Here is a 19,877-nt window from a genome sequence, read left to right on the forward strand (position 1 = left end):
AGATTCTGACTTCTCTTTTCCATTTGGCACTCTGTGTGACTTCAAGGGCATAAGGAGGAAGCAGGCCCTGTGCACCCCTAAGTACAAAAACAGGAATTGTTTCCATGCATGTCTACATATGTGTGCACAAACTCTGCACCTGTGTATAAGCACCAAGCAGAATCTGGCACCCTATATATTGTTGGTAACTCTCCAAAACACACAGCTATATTTCCTCAGTGCTGATAATGCTCAGAATTTTATTGTGAGCCTATAATATTTTGGTTTTTTTAAGAGCCCCAGCCGCTAGACTCATGTGATTATGACAAAATCTGCCTTTTGGTTTTTTTAAAAGGAAGTTTTAGTCCTGATGAACATAGAGAAAAGCTTGAAGATGTGAACCCTAAACCAGCAGCTTTGTTCTAAATATTATAGGGGGTGGCAACTGCAGAACAAATCCTCTCCCCATGGATCTTGCTGTGCACTGTCCTGTTTGTAGGAGTGTTGAAGGGTTTTCAATGGTGTCCCATTTTCAACCTGGTTCGGTCAGGCATTTTGCTGTGGCTGCAGATGCCTGGTGGTTTTAACCCTGGCTCCTAAAGCTGGGTGACATGTTTTTAATGTTGAAATTTCTATGAAATTCCAGAATTAAAAATTCCCAAAAAGAAAAAAAATCAGGATTTATTTTGACCGACAGGGCGGTGGCACATCCCCCGGGGGCTGCTGCTATTTGTTGTTGTTATAAAGAGGGGCAAACTTGTAATAATTGTTTTTTAACTTTAAAGCTGCCAGATGGGAACTAACGAAGCAGGCGGGGGCGGGCACAGAAGAAGAGGGAGGGAATTTGTTTATTTTTTTGCTTCCCTCTTTCCCCCAGCTGGGGCAGGGGAGGAGGCGGGGCCAGGAAAAACTCGGCGCCTGTTCCTTTAAAAGCGTCTCAAGCCCGGCGCTCTGGCGGCAGGCGAGGCTGATTAGCGGAGCCGCGCCGCCATTGGGTGCAGGTGGAGGGGGCGGGGCCGCGGTATCCAAGGGAGACGGGTGTGGGAGAAGTCGGCGGCGCGCGGGGAGAGACCAGGGCGGGGTCGCTGCGTCGGTGCGGGCGCGCGGCGGGGGGTGCCTGGCTGTCGGGAGGCGGCGCGCGGCGGGGCCATGGGCTGCTGCTTCTGCAAGAGGCGGAAAGAGGCGAAGGGGGGCGCGCAGGGCGGGGCGGGCCAGGACCCCCCGGCCGCGGACGAGGAGAAGCCGCCGCCGCAGTACAGCTGGGACCAGCGAGCCAAGGTACCGCCCCGCCCCATCCCTCTGTGCCCTGCAGCAGCCCCGAGGACGGGGCCCGCGCCCCCTTGGGCAGAGCCTCCGCAGCAGCCCCCCCAGCCTGGCGAGCTGTTCTCCTCCCGCACCCTGGCGTGGCGGCGGCGGCTCAGGCGTCGCTCTCGTGGGGCTCTGCCATAGCTGTTCCTCCAACCCCACCCGCCGGTGGGTTGGGTTTTGTTTTAGATTTGGTGGCGGAGCCGCTGCTGACCCCTGGGCACTCTAGAAAGCTAAATTATGTCCCCCTCGCCCCTCCAGATTGCACCCTCAGGTTACAGCTAACGAACACCCTGTGCAGTAGTGTTTCTTGATGATGATTATTATTATTATTATTATTAAGTAAAAGCATTCTTTGTGCGGTCTCTCGGGGGCGTTCCCATCCTGGGCAGGTAATATTACATTCTATTTTCTATTCCGTTTCTTGTTTTTATGCTTGCCACGAAGTGGTAGCATACCCTGAATGCTAGGAGACCTGATCTCTGGCATTTCACCGGAGGGTGAGAAATGAATTTCAGAGCTGAGGACTTCCCTGCCAGCAACTCATAGAAACAGGAAGCTTTGTCGGTTGAGTATCTTTACCTAATTGCAAATTAGGTGGTGTCACTTATGGAAAGATTCAGTCTTATGTAGCAATGGCCCAACCCGTTAAAGACTTACAAATTAAAAGTTTAAAAACAGCCCATTTGTTTTAGGGTGGAATGTCATAAGCAACTGGGGAAAACTACCCTCTTTGCAAGGCACTGCTTACTAGTTGGGTAGCCACATTCTGTCAGCCTTCAGTGTAAAGTGTAATCTATGTAAACATGTTATAGTAGAATGAGGCTGCTTTTTCTCTCTCCTGTTTCATTCCTAGTTTTGCTCCTTTTTTGGCACTAAGTTAGATGATGACTGTGACCTACATGTGAAGTAGTGGCAGACAGAGCAGAACTGAGTTTGTACTTTTTATTTCTATTAATCCCTTGGCTTTCTAACCATAATTAAAAGGGGGTGGATGTCTTGGGGCACTCCAGACACAAGTTAGAAAAACAAGTACAATTCAACAGCAGCTACAGAACCAAACAGCCTTCTTGACTTAAATGCCTCTTTACCCATGCACAGGTAAACTTCATCAGGCCCTAGCTATTGTGATGTGTCAAGGATGTGTGGAATGCTTTTTAAACTTGCATGTTGTAGTCTCTTAGGCAGTATTTTATATTCCTGAAACTTCTTCCTTTTATTTGCTGGAAGTTGTTTTGGAGGCTAAGGAATTCTGCTCATAAAGTGGCAGGATCTTTGCTAAGGATTCTCCTTCAACTGATTGAGAGGCCACTGAGAGAGAGGCTGTGATGTTGCACTCTATCTGATTTTATGAAAATATGCTTCATGCAAAAGGCCTCTTGTAAGGTATTACAAAATTTATAGTCTACTGAGTGTGTTCATCCTATTTATATGAATGTATCATTCTTGTATCTGAAACAAGAAATATGAAATATAACTGAGGGCCTATTGTAATTGTGCAAAGTGTGGGCCATTAATGGTGGTTTGGAATCTTGAGGGCTCCTATTAACCAAGACAATTATCTGTAGATGGCTCTGTTTTACTTGCCAGCACACATGTATACAGGAAGACTTACAAGTGGGTAGTGAAGTCTTACTGTGACATGTGATCATGTCACCTGAACTGGAATCCATTTTTAACCTGCTGCTTTTCCATTTAGAGGGGATACCCTGAGAGGCAAGATTCCTGCCTTGTGCCAAAGCTATATAAGGGGGTGGAACAGAACAAAGAGGGCTGCAGTCATGAGAAATGTGCTAGCTACCACCTGAGCTGGAACAAGGGCTGTACAGGGGAAAGGATTGGGCCAAGACTAGAAAGGCATCCGGTCTGGGAAGGAAACTTATTGAAACATCTCTGAGGGTGAGATTTTATCTGTATTCAGTTTCTTACTGTATTAGACATAGACTTGTGTATTCTATTTTATTGGTAATTTACTTTGTTCTGTCTGCTACTACTTGGAACCACTTACATCCTACTTTCTGTATTTAATAAAATCACTTTTTACTTATTATTTAACCCCAAGTATGTATTAATACGAGGGGTGGGGGAACAAACAGTTGTGCACCTCTATCAGTGTTATAGAGGGCAAACAACTTATGAGTTCACCCTGTATAAGCTTTATATAAGGTAAAATGGATTTATTTGGGTTTGGACCCCACTGGCAATTGGGCATCTGAGTGTTAAAGACAGGAACACTTCTTAAGTTGCTTTCAGTTAAGTCTGCAGCTTTGGGGCATATGGTTTAGATCTTGGGTCTGTGTTGGAACAGACTGATGTGCCTGGCTCAACAAGACAGGGTGATGGAGTCCCAAGATAGTAGGGAAAGGAGGGGCGGAAGTAGTCTTGGCACATCAGTTGGCAGGGTTTCTGTGATCCAACCCATCATAGAGGTCTCTAAACAAAAAAGAATTTGAATAAAAATCCTTCTCCTTTTCACTCGCTGCTTCATGTTTCACTTTCTTGGTACTTCTCCAATGCTCCATAGACTGTCTTGAAAAAATAGAGCATACTAGAATTTCAGTTTGTGTGTGTGTGAAAACCAAACTGAGACCACGTTTACAAGCCATAAAGCAGGGGTAGGCAACCTATGGCATGGGTGCTGAAGGTGGCACGCGAGCTGATTTTTCAGTGGCACTCACATTACTTGGGTTCCTGGCCACTGGTCCGGAGGGCTCTGCATTTTATTTAATTTTAAATGAAGCTTCTTAAACATTTAAAAAACCTTATTTACTTGACATACAACAATAGTTTAGTTATGTTATAAACTTATAGAAAGAGACCTTCTAAGAACGTTAAAATGTATTACTGGCATGCGAAACCTTAAATTAGAGTGAATGAATGAAGACTCGGCACACCACTTCTGAAAGGTTGCCGACTCTTGCCATAAAGGGAAAAACAGTTTAAACTTAGTTTTTGCAGGTGTGTATTCTTATTTAAGCATGGCCAGATGCCCTGGTGTGACACCTAAAGCTCTCTAGTGGATTAAGCTAAAATATGGGGTTAAGTATGTACAAAGATTGTAGGGTAAGAACCAAGGAGGCTGCTTCATGTCAGACTTGATACTTTGATTTCCCTAGACCTAGGGAATACTTAGGGCACAGCTTGCCTAATACAGTGCCTGCAAAGGGAGGAGGCAGACCATATTACTTATATAGCTGTTACTCTCTTGCCACAGTGTTAAGGTTATCAGTTACTGTTTTTTTTAAACATAGTCAGAATGGTTCTTCTCTTTTACAATGAGATTAGTGTTTGGGTGGCTTCTATAATAATTTCATTAAAGTTAAAGCAGTTAAATTAGTAAACTACATTTTGTGAACCTGTCATATCCAGCCACAGGGATAAGTTTAATATAAAATGATAGCTACAGTTACTTCCTAACCCAGAGGAAGGAAGAAAGTCAAAACAAGTCATTAGCACAAAACTTGACACTTGGCTCTCCTCCCTATCCCCCTTCAGTGTTCAGGTGAGCTGCTTTTGCAGGAGGTGAATGTATTAACACATTGGGAGCAGTCAGTGTCTCAGACATTAGGGGTACGGCTACATTTGGAATTTCAAAGCGCTGCCCTGGGAGCGCTGCCGCGGCAGCGCTTTGAAGTGTGAGTGTAGTCAGAGCGGCAGCTCTGGGAGAGAGCTCTCCCAGCGCTGCATGTAAACCACATCCCTTACGGGGTTTACACTGACGCTTTACAGCACTGTATCTTGCAGCGCTCAGGGGGGTGTTTTTTCACACCCCAGTTGCAGCGCTGTAAAGTGTGAGTGTAGCCAAGGCCTACAATAGACTACATTTGGGGTTAACTTTCCTAATAGATTATACAAAGGCTTAAACAATTCTATGTATGAAAGAGAATCTCATACTTAAATATTAAGTTGTTACACATACTGTCTGTAGCCAGTTGTGCAAAGGCTTCCTCTTTCCAAACATCATATGTAATGATTCGTGGCTTTTGAGTTCAGCGGACCATACTGAAAACAGGGTTAAATATTTAACTTTTGAATGTCTCAAGAAAAGATGTATAAAACTGTTTCAAACATTCATCACCCTCTCCTCTTTGTCTTTTTGCGTTGGCTGCCCAGTGTACTCAGTGCTACTGTTTTTGTGTTGTGTTGAAGTTGAGAAATAGTAGTAAATGACTATGGAAAAAATAGTTAACTTTTTAAAACAGAGAATTTGACATTTAGGGTACCAACATGCATGAAATGGAATTGACAAGCTTTAAAGGGACTCAAACTCAAAATGTAAGACTTTTTTTAAAAACAAACAAACAAAAAAATCTTTAGATACTGTCCCTAGATTTTCTGTCATATTATGCTGTCTTTAATGTTGTCCTCTCCCTCATTGCTGGGTGAAAGGACAAAACAAATATGAAAACTGACTGTATGAACAGTTGTCAAATGCACAGAGTTAAGCAGAACATTTTACAAGATACCTAGGTCTATTTTGTGCAAAAGCACACATGAAAATACATAGTAACAAAACCCCCAAAACCTCAGCTTTATAAATAGTTTCACTAGGTGTCTTCTAGCATTCATTTTTGGTCACTTTTAATAGTGTGGGTTGTTAATGCACTACTTTAGGTGGGGAAATTCACATTTACTGGATACTGTTTCTAACTTCAGTCTGTTAGGTCAGTAAGACTACTTTTATTATAGGTAATGCTGTCTGTCCGCTATAGGAGTTGCCAGTTATTTTAAAGAAGAAAATGTATACGTCTAAAAATGTGTAGAAATATATCTATGCATGTGTACCTGAATCTTTCTGCTTAGACTTTAGTTGCCTTCCTGTGAACTAAGAGTTGAATAGAGCTTTTTTTTCCAAAAACTGACATCACAAGTCTCAAATACGGTAAAAGGCATTTTTACTGTGTTCTAGATAGTGCTGTAGATACAGAATCTAACCACAGTGACTGAAGTGTGGAAATTGAAAGTTGATTTTTTTCCCCTCTGTCACTGTAAGTTGCATGATTTTGTTTAGTGTAATGTTTTCAGATCTTAACATGTCAGAAGATCTCATTTTTTCTTAGTGTAGCGCTGAGCTAAAGTCAATAGTCACACTGTCAGATTTACTTTTTTTCATAATCAGCATTGCAGTAATGACAACATAGTAAAACAGATTGCATTTCAGTTCTAAATCCTTAGTTTGTCATCTTAATGTTACCAAATATTGTTTCTGTATAACAATTTCTTGTGCATTGACTCTGTCCCCCAAGTTTCTATACAATGTCAGACAGAAATCTAGTCAGTTTGAAAAACAAAAAACCAAACTGACAGCACTACCCTTTTTTTCTGGATCCTCCTGCTAATATTTTGTAGTTTCACATCCATGCTTTCCTAATGCTTACAGATGTATTTTCTCTCATTTGGTGAGAAGGCCACACAGAAAACAAACTAGAAAAAACAAATGTTTTCTGATATTTCAGTTATAAAGAATCTTAGGTTTTACTTATAACAATTAATACTCAAAAAGCATGCTAAATTTCAGTGACCCTTTAAGTCTGTGTTAGTATCAGATGAAGAGGAGAGATTTGATGATCCTGAGTCAAGCTATTGCTTATAGATACTTTTTGGCATGCCTGCAAAGCAGTGACTAAAACATGTAGTGTGGTACCTTAACTACAGAGATGCTGAGTTTTATATTTGTCTTAAACTGTCATGTTTTGTATTAGAGGATGATTGACTACTATTGAATATAGCAGGTTGTTGGTTTGGGCAGAAGATGGTACTGGAACTTGGCGGGGCGAGAAGATGATACAAGAACATAATTGTATAATGGTTAGGTGGTAACAGCATGTGGACATAGCTGTTAAAAAGCTTCTGCATTGTGTAATGCTGTATTCACCCAGTTTGCTTTTATCAAGATTCAAACAACGTAAGTTTTTTTTTTTAATGTGTATGTTGCAGGATAACTAATGTATTATGGAGAGATTTAGTATCTCCATATTTAGTATTATATTACATCAAACCATACTTTAAATACCTTGTGGTAGATGTGAAAACACATTCTGATCAGAACCAAAATTACTGCATCCTTTATGTGGTAAGGACTTAACTTTCAGTTAAGTATAAGACATACCTAAATGGTTTTTTAAAAAAAGGAGAGAAATTGTAGTTTCTCATGTTAAATGGCATCCAGGTTCCTGGTCTTTAACCAACTGACTGAGCCCATTGCTGAGGTTTCAGCACTGTTGACACAACGCAAAGACTGCTGGATCTCTCCAGGTCTACCTAATCTGATGCCAGAGTTCTGGCATTGTTGACTCTAGTGAACTGGTAGTGGTTCAGTGACCTCTAAGTGGCACCAAGGTCCCTGCATTCATCTGGATCAACAGAGTCCAGTGCCTAGTATTTGACATTAAAGTGGCCTGCAGCACACTGAGTATTAATGTCCCCATATCAGTGTGGGTCATCTTTGTCTGGGTACCAGGATTTTAATACCTTTGACTATTGTATGCACTTGATTGAAGTGGTCTAAGTGAAGTGGCATTCAGTCTCCAGGCCTCTGACAATCTGGTGCTGAGAATCCAGCACAACTGACTGTCGTGGGCCACGTGCTTGAAGTGGTTGGTGCACAGATGTCTCTAGTTTCCCCCAGTGTCAAAGATCCAGCATCAGTGACTGGTGAACTACTAGTTTAAGGTTTTGTACTCAAGTGACAGTGGGATCATAGGATTCATCTGAGTCAACATAGCTACCTGCCAAAGATACAACAGCAATAATTTGGGTAAACCATTTGTCCAAGTGGCTCACTACTACTAGACACTCACATCCAGGTCTTTGGGTTTGCGGATAGTCAACATCACTGAATCCAGCTGACAGTCATTTAGTAAAGTGGTGTTATCCCCATCATGACTGTTAGTAAAGTGGTGTTATCCCCATCACCAAGTTCCCTGACTTGCAAACATTGGCTCACTCAAGTGCTGGAGTGCCAGCTCCCTTGATTTTGTGTAACTATCAACTCTGGGCTTAGCAGTCAAATGCTAAGAATTTAGCACTGCGGGATCAGGAAAACTGCATGCTGTGAATCTGTCTGGCATATGTGGCTGATAGCCCTGGGGACTATCTAGATTGAGTCAGGTGTTGAGAACCTTGCACTGCTGATTGCTGTTCTTATGGGTGGCACCAGAGTCACCTGGTCTGCTGGGGAATGAGTTAGCACTTAAAAACTGGGTTTTCTGTCCCAGAGTGTTTTTGGTATCAGATGCTTAACCTCTGAGTAGTGTTTACATGAGACCATGTCAACAATAGCTTTCTCCCAGAGCCTGCAGGGATAAGTGGCTGAGGCTCTAGGGCAGAGGTGGGCAAACTGCAGGCCACATCTGGCCCATGGGATCCTCCTGCCTGGCCCCTGAGCTCCCTTCCCCTGCTGTTCCTCTCCCCCCTCCCCCGCCCCCCACAGCCTCAGCTCACTCTGCTGCCAGTGTAGTGCTCTGGGTGGAAAGGCTGCGAGCTCTTGCCGGGCAGCACAGCTGCAGAGCTGCGGCCTGACTCAGTGCTCTGTGCTGTGTGGTGGCATGGCTGGCTCCAGCTGGGCAGCGCAGCTGCCTGACCTGGTGCTCTGGGTGGCAGGGCTGTAATGCCACCAGCCACTGGCACTCCAGGCAGTGCGGTAAGGGGTTAGGAGTGTTTGGGGTGGTGGTTGGAGCAGTGGTGTGGATGGGGGTGGGGTGGGGAACAGGGTGGTTGAATGGTGACGGGTGTCCCGGGGAGCAGTCAGGAAGGGGGGGGGGGTTGAATAGGGGACAGGGGTTCTGGGGGCAGTCAAGAAGAAGGGGTGGTTGGATGGGGCAGGGGTCCTGGAGGGGGGCAGTCAGAAGGAGAGGATGGGGCAGCAGGGGGCAGTCAAGGGTGGTGGTGGTCAGGGGATAGGGAGGTATGGATGGGGCAGGAGTCCTGGGGGACTATTGGGTCGGGGGGGGAGAGGTTGGATAGGGGGCAGGGGCTAGGCCATGCCTGGTTGTTTGGGGAGTCAAAGCCTCCTGTAACCGGCCCTCCATACAATTTCAGAAACCTGATGTGGCCCTCAGGCCAGAAAGTTTGTCCGCTCCTGCTCTAGGGCCTAGACATTCCTTTTGTGGGAGGTCCTCCAGATGAAATCAGTGGAACACTTTCTAGTTCCTGGCCAGAATTATGAGGTGTACCCAGAACTGCTGCCTTAAGCTCCCAGAACCCCTCAACAGGATTCCCTAACCAAAGTGTCCTTGAGTGCTGAAACACGCCCAGCACTGAAATCTTGAAAACCATTCCCAGACTCAAATTGAAGTTCTTTCTCAGATCTGCTCCAATATCATCTAGAGGCTGGATTTGCATGCTTCTGTTTATTTGCAATCTACTAAAATTGACATCCCCTCAGCTTTCTGGGAGCAACTCTTTCAAAATAAAAACATTAGCAGTCACTGTTGGGACTACACTTCCTTGATATTGGAAGCCTCTGTTGCAACTTGATTGGGACTTCTGGTGTCACATCTCTGATGGTTCGGTCCTGGAGCCTGTTCTGCTGCTGTGCCAGGAAGATATAGGACTTTCTTCCTTCATCTTTCTGTAGCAGCTAATCTGTTTCTAGTGCAGATGCCTCAGAAGTGTGTTCATGTTTTAAATGTACCTGACCCTGGACACTCAAGTAGCAACAATGCCCACTTAACTTGTAGATCTGATATTTTCAGATGAGATTAAGAACACTTATTCCTTGGTTCCACAGTACATTAAAATTGCTACATTGGTACTAAAATTTGTCCAGTGATGAGGCAATTTGCCAGTTAAAGTCCTGTTACTGGCTAACTGGCTGTAAGTATCTATGGGATGCCATCCTTTAAGCTGGAAAGTTGGTACCTGACCTTCTCCTACTGTTGGGTCTGATTGTATCCTTGTCTCTGTCTAGACTCTAGTCCACAGAGAGGTTCCATGACAGTGTAATTAGGTAATGCCTTTATCTATAAAAACTAATTACAAAGATACAACACTTTTGATGCTATTTACACCTGAACCACATATATTTCAGGTCACTGAAAACACTCATCAGGGAGTTCAGTTGTCACCTGCTTTACCATATATACCAGAGGAGGGCAAAGTACAGCCCACAGGACCATTCTGCCTGGCCCCTGCACTCCTGCCCTGGGAGGCTGGCCCCTCCCCTGCTGTCCTCCCTCCCCTGCAGCCTCAGCTCACTGTGCTGTGGGCACAGTGTTCTGGGCTGCGAGCTCCTAGGGTAGCGCAGCTGTAGAGCCCCGCCTGACCTGGCGCTCTGTGCTGCGTGGCTGGCTCCAGCCGAGTGGCGCAGCTGTAGCGTTGTCAGCCACCAATGCCCCAGGCAGTGCGGTAAGGGGGTTGGATAGAGGGCAGGGAGATTTGGGGGTGGTCAGTGGCCAGAAGTGTGGATAGAGGTGGAGGTGATCAGAGGGCAGGGAACAGGGGGGTTGAATGGGGGCAGTCAGGAAGGAGAAGGGTTGGATGGAGTGGTGGGGGGCAGTCAGGGGTGGGGGTTCTGGTCGCAGGGAGTGGGGGCACAGCCTCCCCTAACCGGCCCTCCATACAATTTCTAAAACCTGATGTGGCCCTCAAGCCAAAAAGTTTGCCCACCCCTGATATATACTGTAATATTTCCAGGTGGAGAGACTGGGATCTTCACCTTGTTTTCCAGTCTTTTTAAGGTTTGTGGACTCCGTAGGAGATCAACACTAAACATCAGGGTTATTGATTTTTATTTTTATTTTTTTGAGAGCTGTTGGTCTAGTCTGAGACTTTCCCCTGTGTCTGGGAAGATTCTTTGAACAGAGTTCTTGTATACAACAGCACAAACGTGTCTTCAGTTGTCTGTCTTACCTGTTCTGAAAGGGCAGAAAATCCTGACTACTGATCTTATCACCACGGAGAGAGATTCATCAGTTCTCCTTAAGGGTCATACAGGTGTTGGCATATTCCCTTTTCTTGGACTGGAATCAAGAATTTCTGTTCGTTCTGCTTCCTTTATTTCAGGAGATCTGTTGGTAGTGGAGCCAAGATATCTCCAGTAGTCCTAATCAGGTCTTGGCAGTCTTGTCGTCAGATGTCCTAGGTCTGATGTTAGCACTGCTTTGCAGTTTACTGAGTCTGTGTCTTCAGATTCTGGTAGGAGTATCCACTGGAGCTTGGATCTTCTCAGTTGACATCCTAACTTCTGGATTGCTGAGATGCTTGAGTGTTCTGCAGAAGTCTAGTAGAACTACTGAAAAGCAAATCTCCCTTACTTCTAAAGTTGCTGTCTGCTACACTTTCAAACATTAAGAACTGTGGGGTTGTATCAGGCTGCATTGTGGCTTTAGCTTTCACCCTCATATTTGGGCACCTGTCCTTAATTTATAATAGCCTAGTTCAAAAACCCCATTTAATGTCAGTAGTTTGGGGTAGGAAGCCCATTCAGTTCTGGCATCCTGGGTAAACAGGAGCCAGCCATGATCCATTGAGACTTGCAGTGGTTAGTAGACCACAGTGATGCATCATGATGGGCTGAGTTGTAAAACTCACTAGTTTTGATGGGACAGGCAAAGAATAGGCATGCTGGCACAAGCTATTTTAGGAAAATTCAGGTAGCTGTTCAAATCCTTAGTAATCCTGGGAACACTTACCATTTTGAAAAGTTGAGACCGTGGCTTTTTTGCTTTTGTATGTACTAATTTTTCACCTTTTTTTCCTGGAAACTCTGTCAACATTAGGATTTTTACCAAACTCTAATAACAGCTGCAAATATTCTTAAAGCTAAAGAGCTTCTCAGTAACTGAAGGAGGGGGAAACATATCATGGCTTTTAAAATATCCTGTCTAGACACTGATGGGTAACAAATGAGAATTGTTCAGCCACAAACTTGCTTGATAACTGAATTGTGACACGTACTTCTTCTAGGGGTATAGAAACTCTTGCTGTGGAATTTCTAGCATACATGGTTAGGTAAAGAATCTTTCTGAGTAAAGAACTGCATGTAGACACAGTGATTTCTTTGAGGAATCCATAGACAAGCCTACAGTCAATCTTAATGTAGCAAACAGCAGGCTATCAAACTGAACTAGTTAAGCAACTAGGGATAAAGTGTAACAAAGGTGTATTTAACCACTTAAGCACACAGCTCCCATAACAAATTGGTGTTAAATTTAAGTTAAATCCTGTTTGCCCTACTGTCTGAATAGAGAGCTGCAAAGAAATTGAATTATGTATGAACTTCTGTACTGACTATCTCAATAGTAGCTGCATTCAGCGCAGAAGTTCTTAAAGGAACATTGACCTAAAGTTTATTCTGAAAATGACTGACTTCATGCAATTACAAGTAACACTTAACTCTTCTGTTGTAGTCATCTTTAACAGGGGAAAAGATGTTTGTTTTGATTTGCCTCTTGCATTTGACAGTATTTGACTATACAGAAACTCAGTGTTATCCCCTGTATTTTCTGGCTGTCAGATTCTTTTACTGAAAAGACCTTTATGAATAACGGGTGCTGTTAACTCTTCCTAATTTTTAAAAATTAGGGAATCTTTTTAAAAAAAGTACTGTAGCAGAAACTGAATTTTGGAAGTCAGTTGAAATAAACCTCAAGTGGACAGTGTCTCTTTACCAGCATTTTAACACCCTGCTCCCTTCCTTCTCACAGAACACATACAAGATTTAGGGCATGTTTACAGTAGCAAAGTTACAGTGCCAGCAGTTACAGTGCTGGTCAGAAAGCTCAGAAGGAAAACCTGCTGTTGTGTGTGTGCACACTGACAGCTGCCTGCACAATAGTGTATTCACACTTGTGGCACTTGCAGTGTTATTCAGAGCGGTGCGCTCTGAGCAACTTTCCTACAGAGCACTTCTTTCTCTTTTGCCACTAAGACTTGTGGGAAGGCAGAGGGGGTTGCAGGACACTCTGGGTCCAGTGCCAATGCCTCATGATGCATTGCTTTGCATCCCAGCAATCTCTGTACTTCTGTCTGCATTTGGTGACATCTTTCAACAGTTTGTGTACTGCATGCCCTGCCTCTTTTGGGCTGCAGGAATGGATTCCAAACTTCTGATCAGTGTGCTGCTCACTCTGATCAACACGTCACGAGTGGCAGTGGAATTATTTCTTAAACTACAAAGGCAAGAGGAGTGCAACATTGATCTTGCCACGCGTAATAACTAGGACACGAGATTGCTTGTGTCTTTCATGGAGGTGCTGACCACAGTGGAACTTCACTTTTGAGCTCAGGAAATGAGCATTGAATGATGGGATCACATCGTGACGCATGTCTGGGATGATTAGCAATGGCTGCAGAACTTTCAGATGAGGAAAGTCGCAAGGACACGAGAATGAGAGCTGCTCTATCGCTGGAGAAGTGCATGGCATTTGCACTGTGGAAGCTGGCTACTCCAGACTGGTACCGATCAGTCACTAACCAGTTTGGAGTGGGAAAGTCGACTGTTGGAGTCGTGTTGCTGGGCCATTAATCACATCCTGCTCCAAAAGACCATGACTCTGGGCGATGTGCATGACATTGTGGATGGCTTTGCAAAGATAGGCTTCCCTAACTGTGCATGCCATCTATTGCCCCTCCACATTCAATTCTGGCACCAAACCACCTAGCCACAGTACATTAATTGCAAGGGGTATTTCTCAATGACTTTCCAGGTGCTTGTGGATCACCATAGACGTTTCACCGACATTAACGCAGGCTGGTCTGGAAAGGTGCATGATGCATGCATCTTTCAGAACACTGGCCTGTTCAAAAGCTGCAAGCAGGGACTTTCTTCCTGGACCAGAAGATCACCAAAGGGGAAAAAAAATGCCCATTGATCTTAGGAGACCCTGCCTACCCCTTAATGCCGTGGCTTATGAAGCCATACACTGGACAACTTGACAGCAGCAAGGAGTGGTTCAACAACAGGCTGAGCAAGTGCAGAATGAGTGTGGATTTGGGCTGTTTAAAAGCCCACTGGCAGTACCTGTATGGGAAGCTGGACCTGGCTGATGACCATATTCCTGTGCTTATAGCCGCATGCTGTATGCTCCATAATATTTGTGAAGGAAAGGGTGAAAGTTTCACTCACCTATGTGCAGCAATGCCCCCCCCCCCCAGTGACTTGCAAAGTAGCATGAGAAGGTTACATTAATGGAGCAAGAAACAAAGCAGCTCTGCTGAGGAACCTGCGGCAGCAGATTGCCCAGTATCTCCACGAGCATTTCCTGGAGATCTAAGGGAGATTCCTGTGAAGTGAGGGAGTGGATCAATAGCCTGTTCCACTGCTCAGACTAGGCATGTGGTGGGAGACAAGCTTGCTTTCTCCAACCCTCCTGCCCCCAACAACTCGCTTCAGCAATTCCCCAGATCAGATCTGCTTACCAGGGGCCTCTTCTCCTCTTTATGCTTTGCCAAGATCCGATTGCTGTGACTGGCTAGGCTCCTCCTGGATAGAAAAGAGCTCCCAACTGCATGCATCTCTGGCCTCAGTCATCCTCTGCTTCTGGGTCCCCCTCACCCTCTTCGTCCAAGATTTCCTCCTCCTGGCTTAATCCACTCTCAACTGGCATGTGAGCAAACAAAGTATACAGGGGTCTTCACAGTAGAGGTTGGGGTCGCCACTGAGTATTGCGTCCAGCTCTTTGTAGAACTGGCAGCTCATGGGTGCAGCACTGGAGTGGTGGTTTGCCTCTCACGTTGTGGTAGGTGTTCCGCAGCTCTTTCATTTTTACCCTGCACTGCAGTGTGTCCTGGTCATGGCCCCTTTCTATCATGGATTGTGAAATCTGTCGATAGGTATCATAATTCCTACAGCTGGAGTGCAGCTGGGACTGCACAGCCTCCTCTCCACAAATGCTGATGAGGTCCAACAACTCGGCGTTGCTCCAAGTGGGGGATTGCCTGGTGTGTGGAGCAGGCATGGGCATCTGGAAAGATGCATTGAGACCACTGTACGCATCACCGAGCAAACAGGAAGGGGACTTTCAAATTTGCAAAGGAATGTATGGGGTGGGGATGAGGGTTGGTGCCCTGAGGGCAGGGCAGTAGAGTTCAAACTGATGACCAGAGAGGTGAAAACAGGCTTTGTGAGACATCTCCTGGAGGCCAATCGCAGTGGTGTAATCACCACAGTGTCTACACTGGCTCTGCAGTGCTGTAGTCCTGGTGCAGAAAGCTCTATGCCTCTCGTTGGGGTGGTTTTTTATTTTCATTTTTTAGAGCGATACAACTGTGCAGTTTCTGTGCACTGAGTGGCTTGGCAGTGTGTATACCTCTGGAATTCCAGCGCAGAAAGCTGCTTTACTGTGCAGAAACTTGCCAATGTAGATGAGGGGGCGGGGGCCTTAGTTCTCAGCATGCATACTTTTACATTACTAGCGCTGTTGCACTCCAGACTGTCTTGAGTGAATTAGAAAGCACCAAGGGAATTTTGTGAGGAAAATTAATATTTTTGGGAAGTTTAAAAGCACTTCTGTGCAACTTGAGTCTTCCACCGGAGTTTCAGTTAACTTGTCTTCATTTTTTGCTTTGCAATTTTCCTATAAAGGAAATTGACAAACTTCATGTTGTGACACAATAAAATCAAGGAAGCTAATTTGTGTTGCAACAATGCTTCTTTTACATTTAACAATGCACTCTCTCTGGCATGTGAAATGTTAAAAAGCACAATTGAGCACTCAGTTCAGGAAGTCACAGGATGACTGTTCATTCAGTCCTAACACACATGGAAGGGTGCTTGATTATGAGGTAAGTGATTCAGGAACACTTGTTTCCACTAAGTTTTATTGTCACTTGAGATTGAACTACAAATTAGATCAAGCTTTATTGACTGACACTTTTTTCTTAAAAACCTGTGTAAAACTAGAAAACTAATCATACTGAAATATGGTATGTCTACATGACTTCCTAAAGATTTCTGAACCAGCATTATTTTAAAGTCTTTTAATCTATTTTTTTAAAAAGCCAAGCATATATTTATGCTGAACAGTGGAAGTCATAACTTCCTTAAACTTCCATCTTCCCCTTTCTTGGAGAGATCTTATCCTTTTGTTTCCACACTTCATTGTAGCAGTAACAGTTTATCCCAAGACTATCCAAATTATTCCCTTGAAGTCTTCCATTAAATCCTTGCAATAAATATGAGCAAATGTGTGTTGTGTGTTTTTACTTCAGGTTCTCTGAATGCATTCTGAGAGACCTGCCACTGCTGTCTAGTCCACTTAAGTTCAAATCACAATAACATTTGTACCATTCCTGCCCAAAACAACTGTGAGAGGCTTACAGCACCACAGAGTGTAGTTCATGGAGTCCCGCTGGCTCTGCTGTCCCGTTCTTGAAAGTCTCTGGAATGGTCACCGGTATTCAGGATGGGTGCAAGGATGTTTTGCGCCCTAAGCGAAACTTCCACCTTGCGCCTCTGCCCACCTTCCTGCCCTGAGGTGCCCCCCCCCGGCAGCCCCTCCCCCGGCAGCTCTCCGCCTCCTCCCCGAGCATGCCATTGCTGCTCCACTTCTCCCACCTCCCAGGCTTGTGGCGCCAATCAGCTGTTTGGTGCTGCAAGCCTGGGAGAGGGGAAAAGCAGAGTAGGGTGGCGTGCTCAGGGGAGGAAGCAGAGCAGAAGTGAGCTGGGGCCGGGAGTGGTTTCCCTGTGTGCTGCGCCCCCCCTTACTTGCTGCAGGCAGCCCTCCCCGCACCCCGCTGCCCCAGGTACCTCCACCTAAATGCTGACAATGACCGGGGCAGCCAAAGATGTGGTCACTGCCAAAGGACCCGAAATGCTAGCACCCTAGGTGACCACCAAGGTCACCTAATGGATTGCTCTGGCCCTAATGGTATACCCCTGCTTACAGGCAGTTCAGCTGTAGGCAAGTCTACAGCTTGTGACATGAAGGGGTAAATTGTCACTTGGGCCTTTGGGTTGATGAATTTGGGGTCTACGAAGGATTGGTGGATAGCTGACACTTGCCCCTGTGTCTCTCCACGCAGTAATCTTCTTTCCGCCCACTCGCAAATTTTCCCTTTGCTCCAAGGGTATTTGAGAGGCATCTGGGCCTGGGGATCTTTTGGGTGGTGATGGTGTAATGAATTGCACTCGGATGGCGTTCTTTGGACAGTTGGCCTTGATATGTCCCAGTTCATTACACTTAAAGCATCTTCCATCTGATGGGTCACTGGGCCGAGGTGAGTTACTGGAGACTGGTGAGGTGGAAGAATAGGGCGTCTGTGGCTTTACTTGAGTTGTATGTGGGGTCTTTGGCTGTCCTCGGTTGTAGGGTTTATGGTCGGTGTGCCCCCTGGGGTATTCGTTCCCCTTGACTGTAGCTTTCTTGCTTTCTGCCACTTCCATCCATCTGGCTCCAATCTCCCCCGCCTCAGCGAGATTTTTGGGTTTTCCATCTTGTATGTACCATGTGATGTCCTCAGGAACACCATCCAAGAACTGCTCCATTTGTATGAGGAGGTGCAGTTCTTCCAAGGATTTAACGTTTGTGTCCTGATATCCAGGCCTCATAATTTTTCCCAACGTAGTAGGCATGTTTGGGAAATGACACATCTGGTTTCCACTTTTGGGTTCTGAAACGCCGACGGGCATGACCCGGGGTTATCCCCATTCTGTATCTGGCCTTGGTTTGAAAAAGTTTATAGTCGTTCATGTTCTCCTTAGGCATTTCAGCTGCCACCTCTGCTAAAGGTCCACTGAGCTGTGGCCTCAATTCTACCATGTACTGGTCTTCAGAGATGCGGTACCCAAGACAGGCTCTTTCAAAATTTTCCAAGAAGGCCTCAGTGTCATCACCTGCCTTGTAGGTGGGAAATTTCCTGTGCTGTGGAACAAGTACTGGCGAAGGGTTGTTAGGATTGGCTGGAGCATTTAGCCCAGTTTGCGCTAAGTCCAGTTCATTTTTTCTGTGTTTTTCGTTCTCTTCACTTTCTTTTCGTTGTTTTTCCAACTCTTGTTGGTGGGCTGAATTGTTGGCTGCTTCTTGTTTTTGTAGCCTTTCCATCTCTTGTTTGTGAGTTGCCTCATCTCTGGCCATCTGTGTTCTGAGCAGTTCTATCTGTTATTCCATTGCCTCGAGCTGTACTGCATCTGGTTTTCGTGACATCTTGTTTTCTTGTGTTGGGGTGCCCTCCGGTGTGTGTTGTCTGAACTGCAGGTTCTCTGTTGCCTCCTGGGGTCTGCCTAGCAACAGTGCTTATTTCCCTTTTTTCCTCTAGCTAATTTTTTCAATGTAAAGTAAACCAGAAAAATCACTTTATTTGCATGTATATAGTGCTGGTATTTGCCTTCTAATGGGAGTGCTACTGTCTGACAAAAGACCTGTTTGTCACAGCTTAATGGTTCCTTGCTTAATATGCAAGCCAGAAACTGCCAGAGAGAGCAGGAAAAAAAATTCTCTCTGGTTCCTTTTAAAAACCAAACTGTTTCTCTCTGCTTAAAAGCCTCTAGCAGAGAAAAGAAAAATATAATATTCCTACTGGCTTCTGGATTCTATCTATCTCACCACTGCCACTCATATCATAACCTAGTCCCAGATTTGGACCTTAGCGTCCAAAATATGGGGGTTAGCATGAAAACCTCCAAGCTTAGTTACCAGCTTGGACCTGGTAAAGCTGCCACCACCCAAAAAATTAGAGTGTTTTGGGGCACTCTGGTCCCCCCAAAAACCTTCCCTGGGGACCCCAAGACCCAAATCCCTTGAGTTTCACAACAAAGGGAAATAAACCTTTTCCCTTCCCCCCTCCAGGTGTTCCTGGAGAGAGATACAGAAGCAAACTCCGTGAATCTAAACAGAGAGAGTCCACCCTCTCTATTTCCAGTCCTGGAAACACAAGCACTTCCCTCTTCACCCAGAGGGAATGCAAAGTCAGGCTAGTAAATCTAACACACACAGATTTCCCCCTGACTTCTTTCTCCCACCAGTTCTCTAGTGAGCTGCAGACTCAATTCCCTGGAGTTCCCCACTAAAGAAAAACTCCAACAGGTCTTAAAAGAAAGCTTTATATAAAAAAGAAAAATACATAAAAATGGTCTCTCTGTATTAAGGTGACAAATACTGGGTCATTTGCTTAAAAGAATATTGAATAAACAGCCTTATTAAAAAAAAATACAATTCAAAGCACTCCAGCAACTATAGACATGTAAATACAAAACAACAAACCATCTTTGTACTCACAACTTGGAAACAGAAGATTAGAAAGCAGGAAATAGAAAAAAATCACTCCTCATAGCCGAGGGAGTACAGGCAGAAGACCCCAGAACAAAGGACTCACACACAAAGTTCCCTCCACCCAGATTTGAAAAAGTCTTGTTTCCTGATTGGTCCTCTGGTCAGGTGTTTCAGATTACTTCTTTCCAGGTGAAAGAGACGTTAACCCTTAGCTATCTGTTTGACACCGGGGCGGCCAAAGATGCGGTCGCTGCCAAAGGACCCGAAATGCTAGCACCCTAGGCGACCACCGAGGTCACCTAATGGATTGCTCTGGCCCTAATGGTATTCCCTTGCTTTTCTCTTCTTGGCTTCCAGTTGTGGTGTAGTCTGGAGTGGTATGCATTTGTGGGGAGAGTCCTGAAATTTGGTCTCTGTAATCATAACTGTTCTTTACTGATG

General features: G+C 45.0%; 1 protein-coding gene across 1 annotated transcript in view; it reads left to right on the forward strand.

Annotated features, from left to right (window-relative positions):
* The first annotated feature begins 1,090 nt into the window (after positions 1-1,090).
* RP2 (RP2 activator of ARL3 GTPase) overlaps positions 1,091-19,877 on the forward strand; it is a 30,982-nt gene continuing 12,195 nt past the window's right edge. Inside the window, exon 1 of the mRNA XM_030571407.1 lies at positions 1,091-1,257. Within this exon, the coding sequence (XP_030427267.1) occupies positions 1,129-1,257 (129 nt within the window). The 5' untranslated portion in view covers positions 1,091-1,128. The remainder of the gene's footprint in view (positions 1,258-19,877) is intronic.

Source organism: Gopherus evgoodei, chromosome 1, assembly GCF_007399415.2.
Source record: "Gopherus evgoodei ecotype Sinaloan lineage chromosome 1, rGopEvg1_v1.p, whole genome shotgun sequence".
Lineage (NCBI taxonomy): Eukaryota > Metazoa > Chordata > Testudines > Testudinidae > Gopherus > Gopherus evgoodei.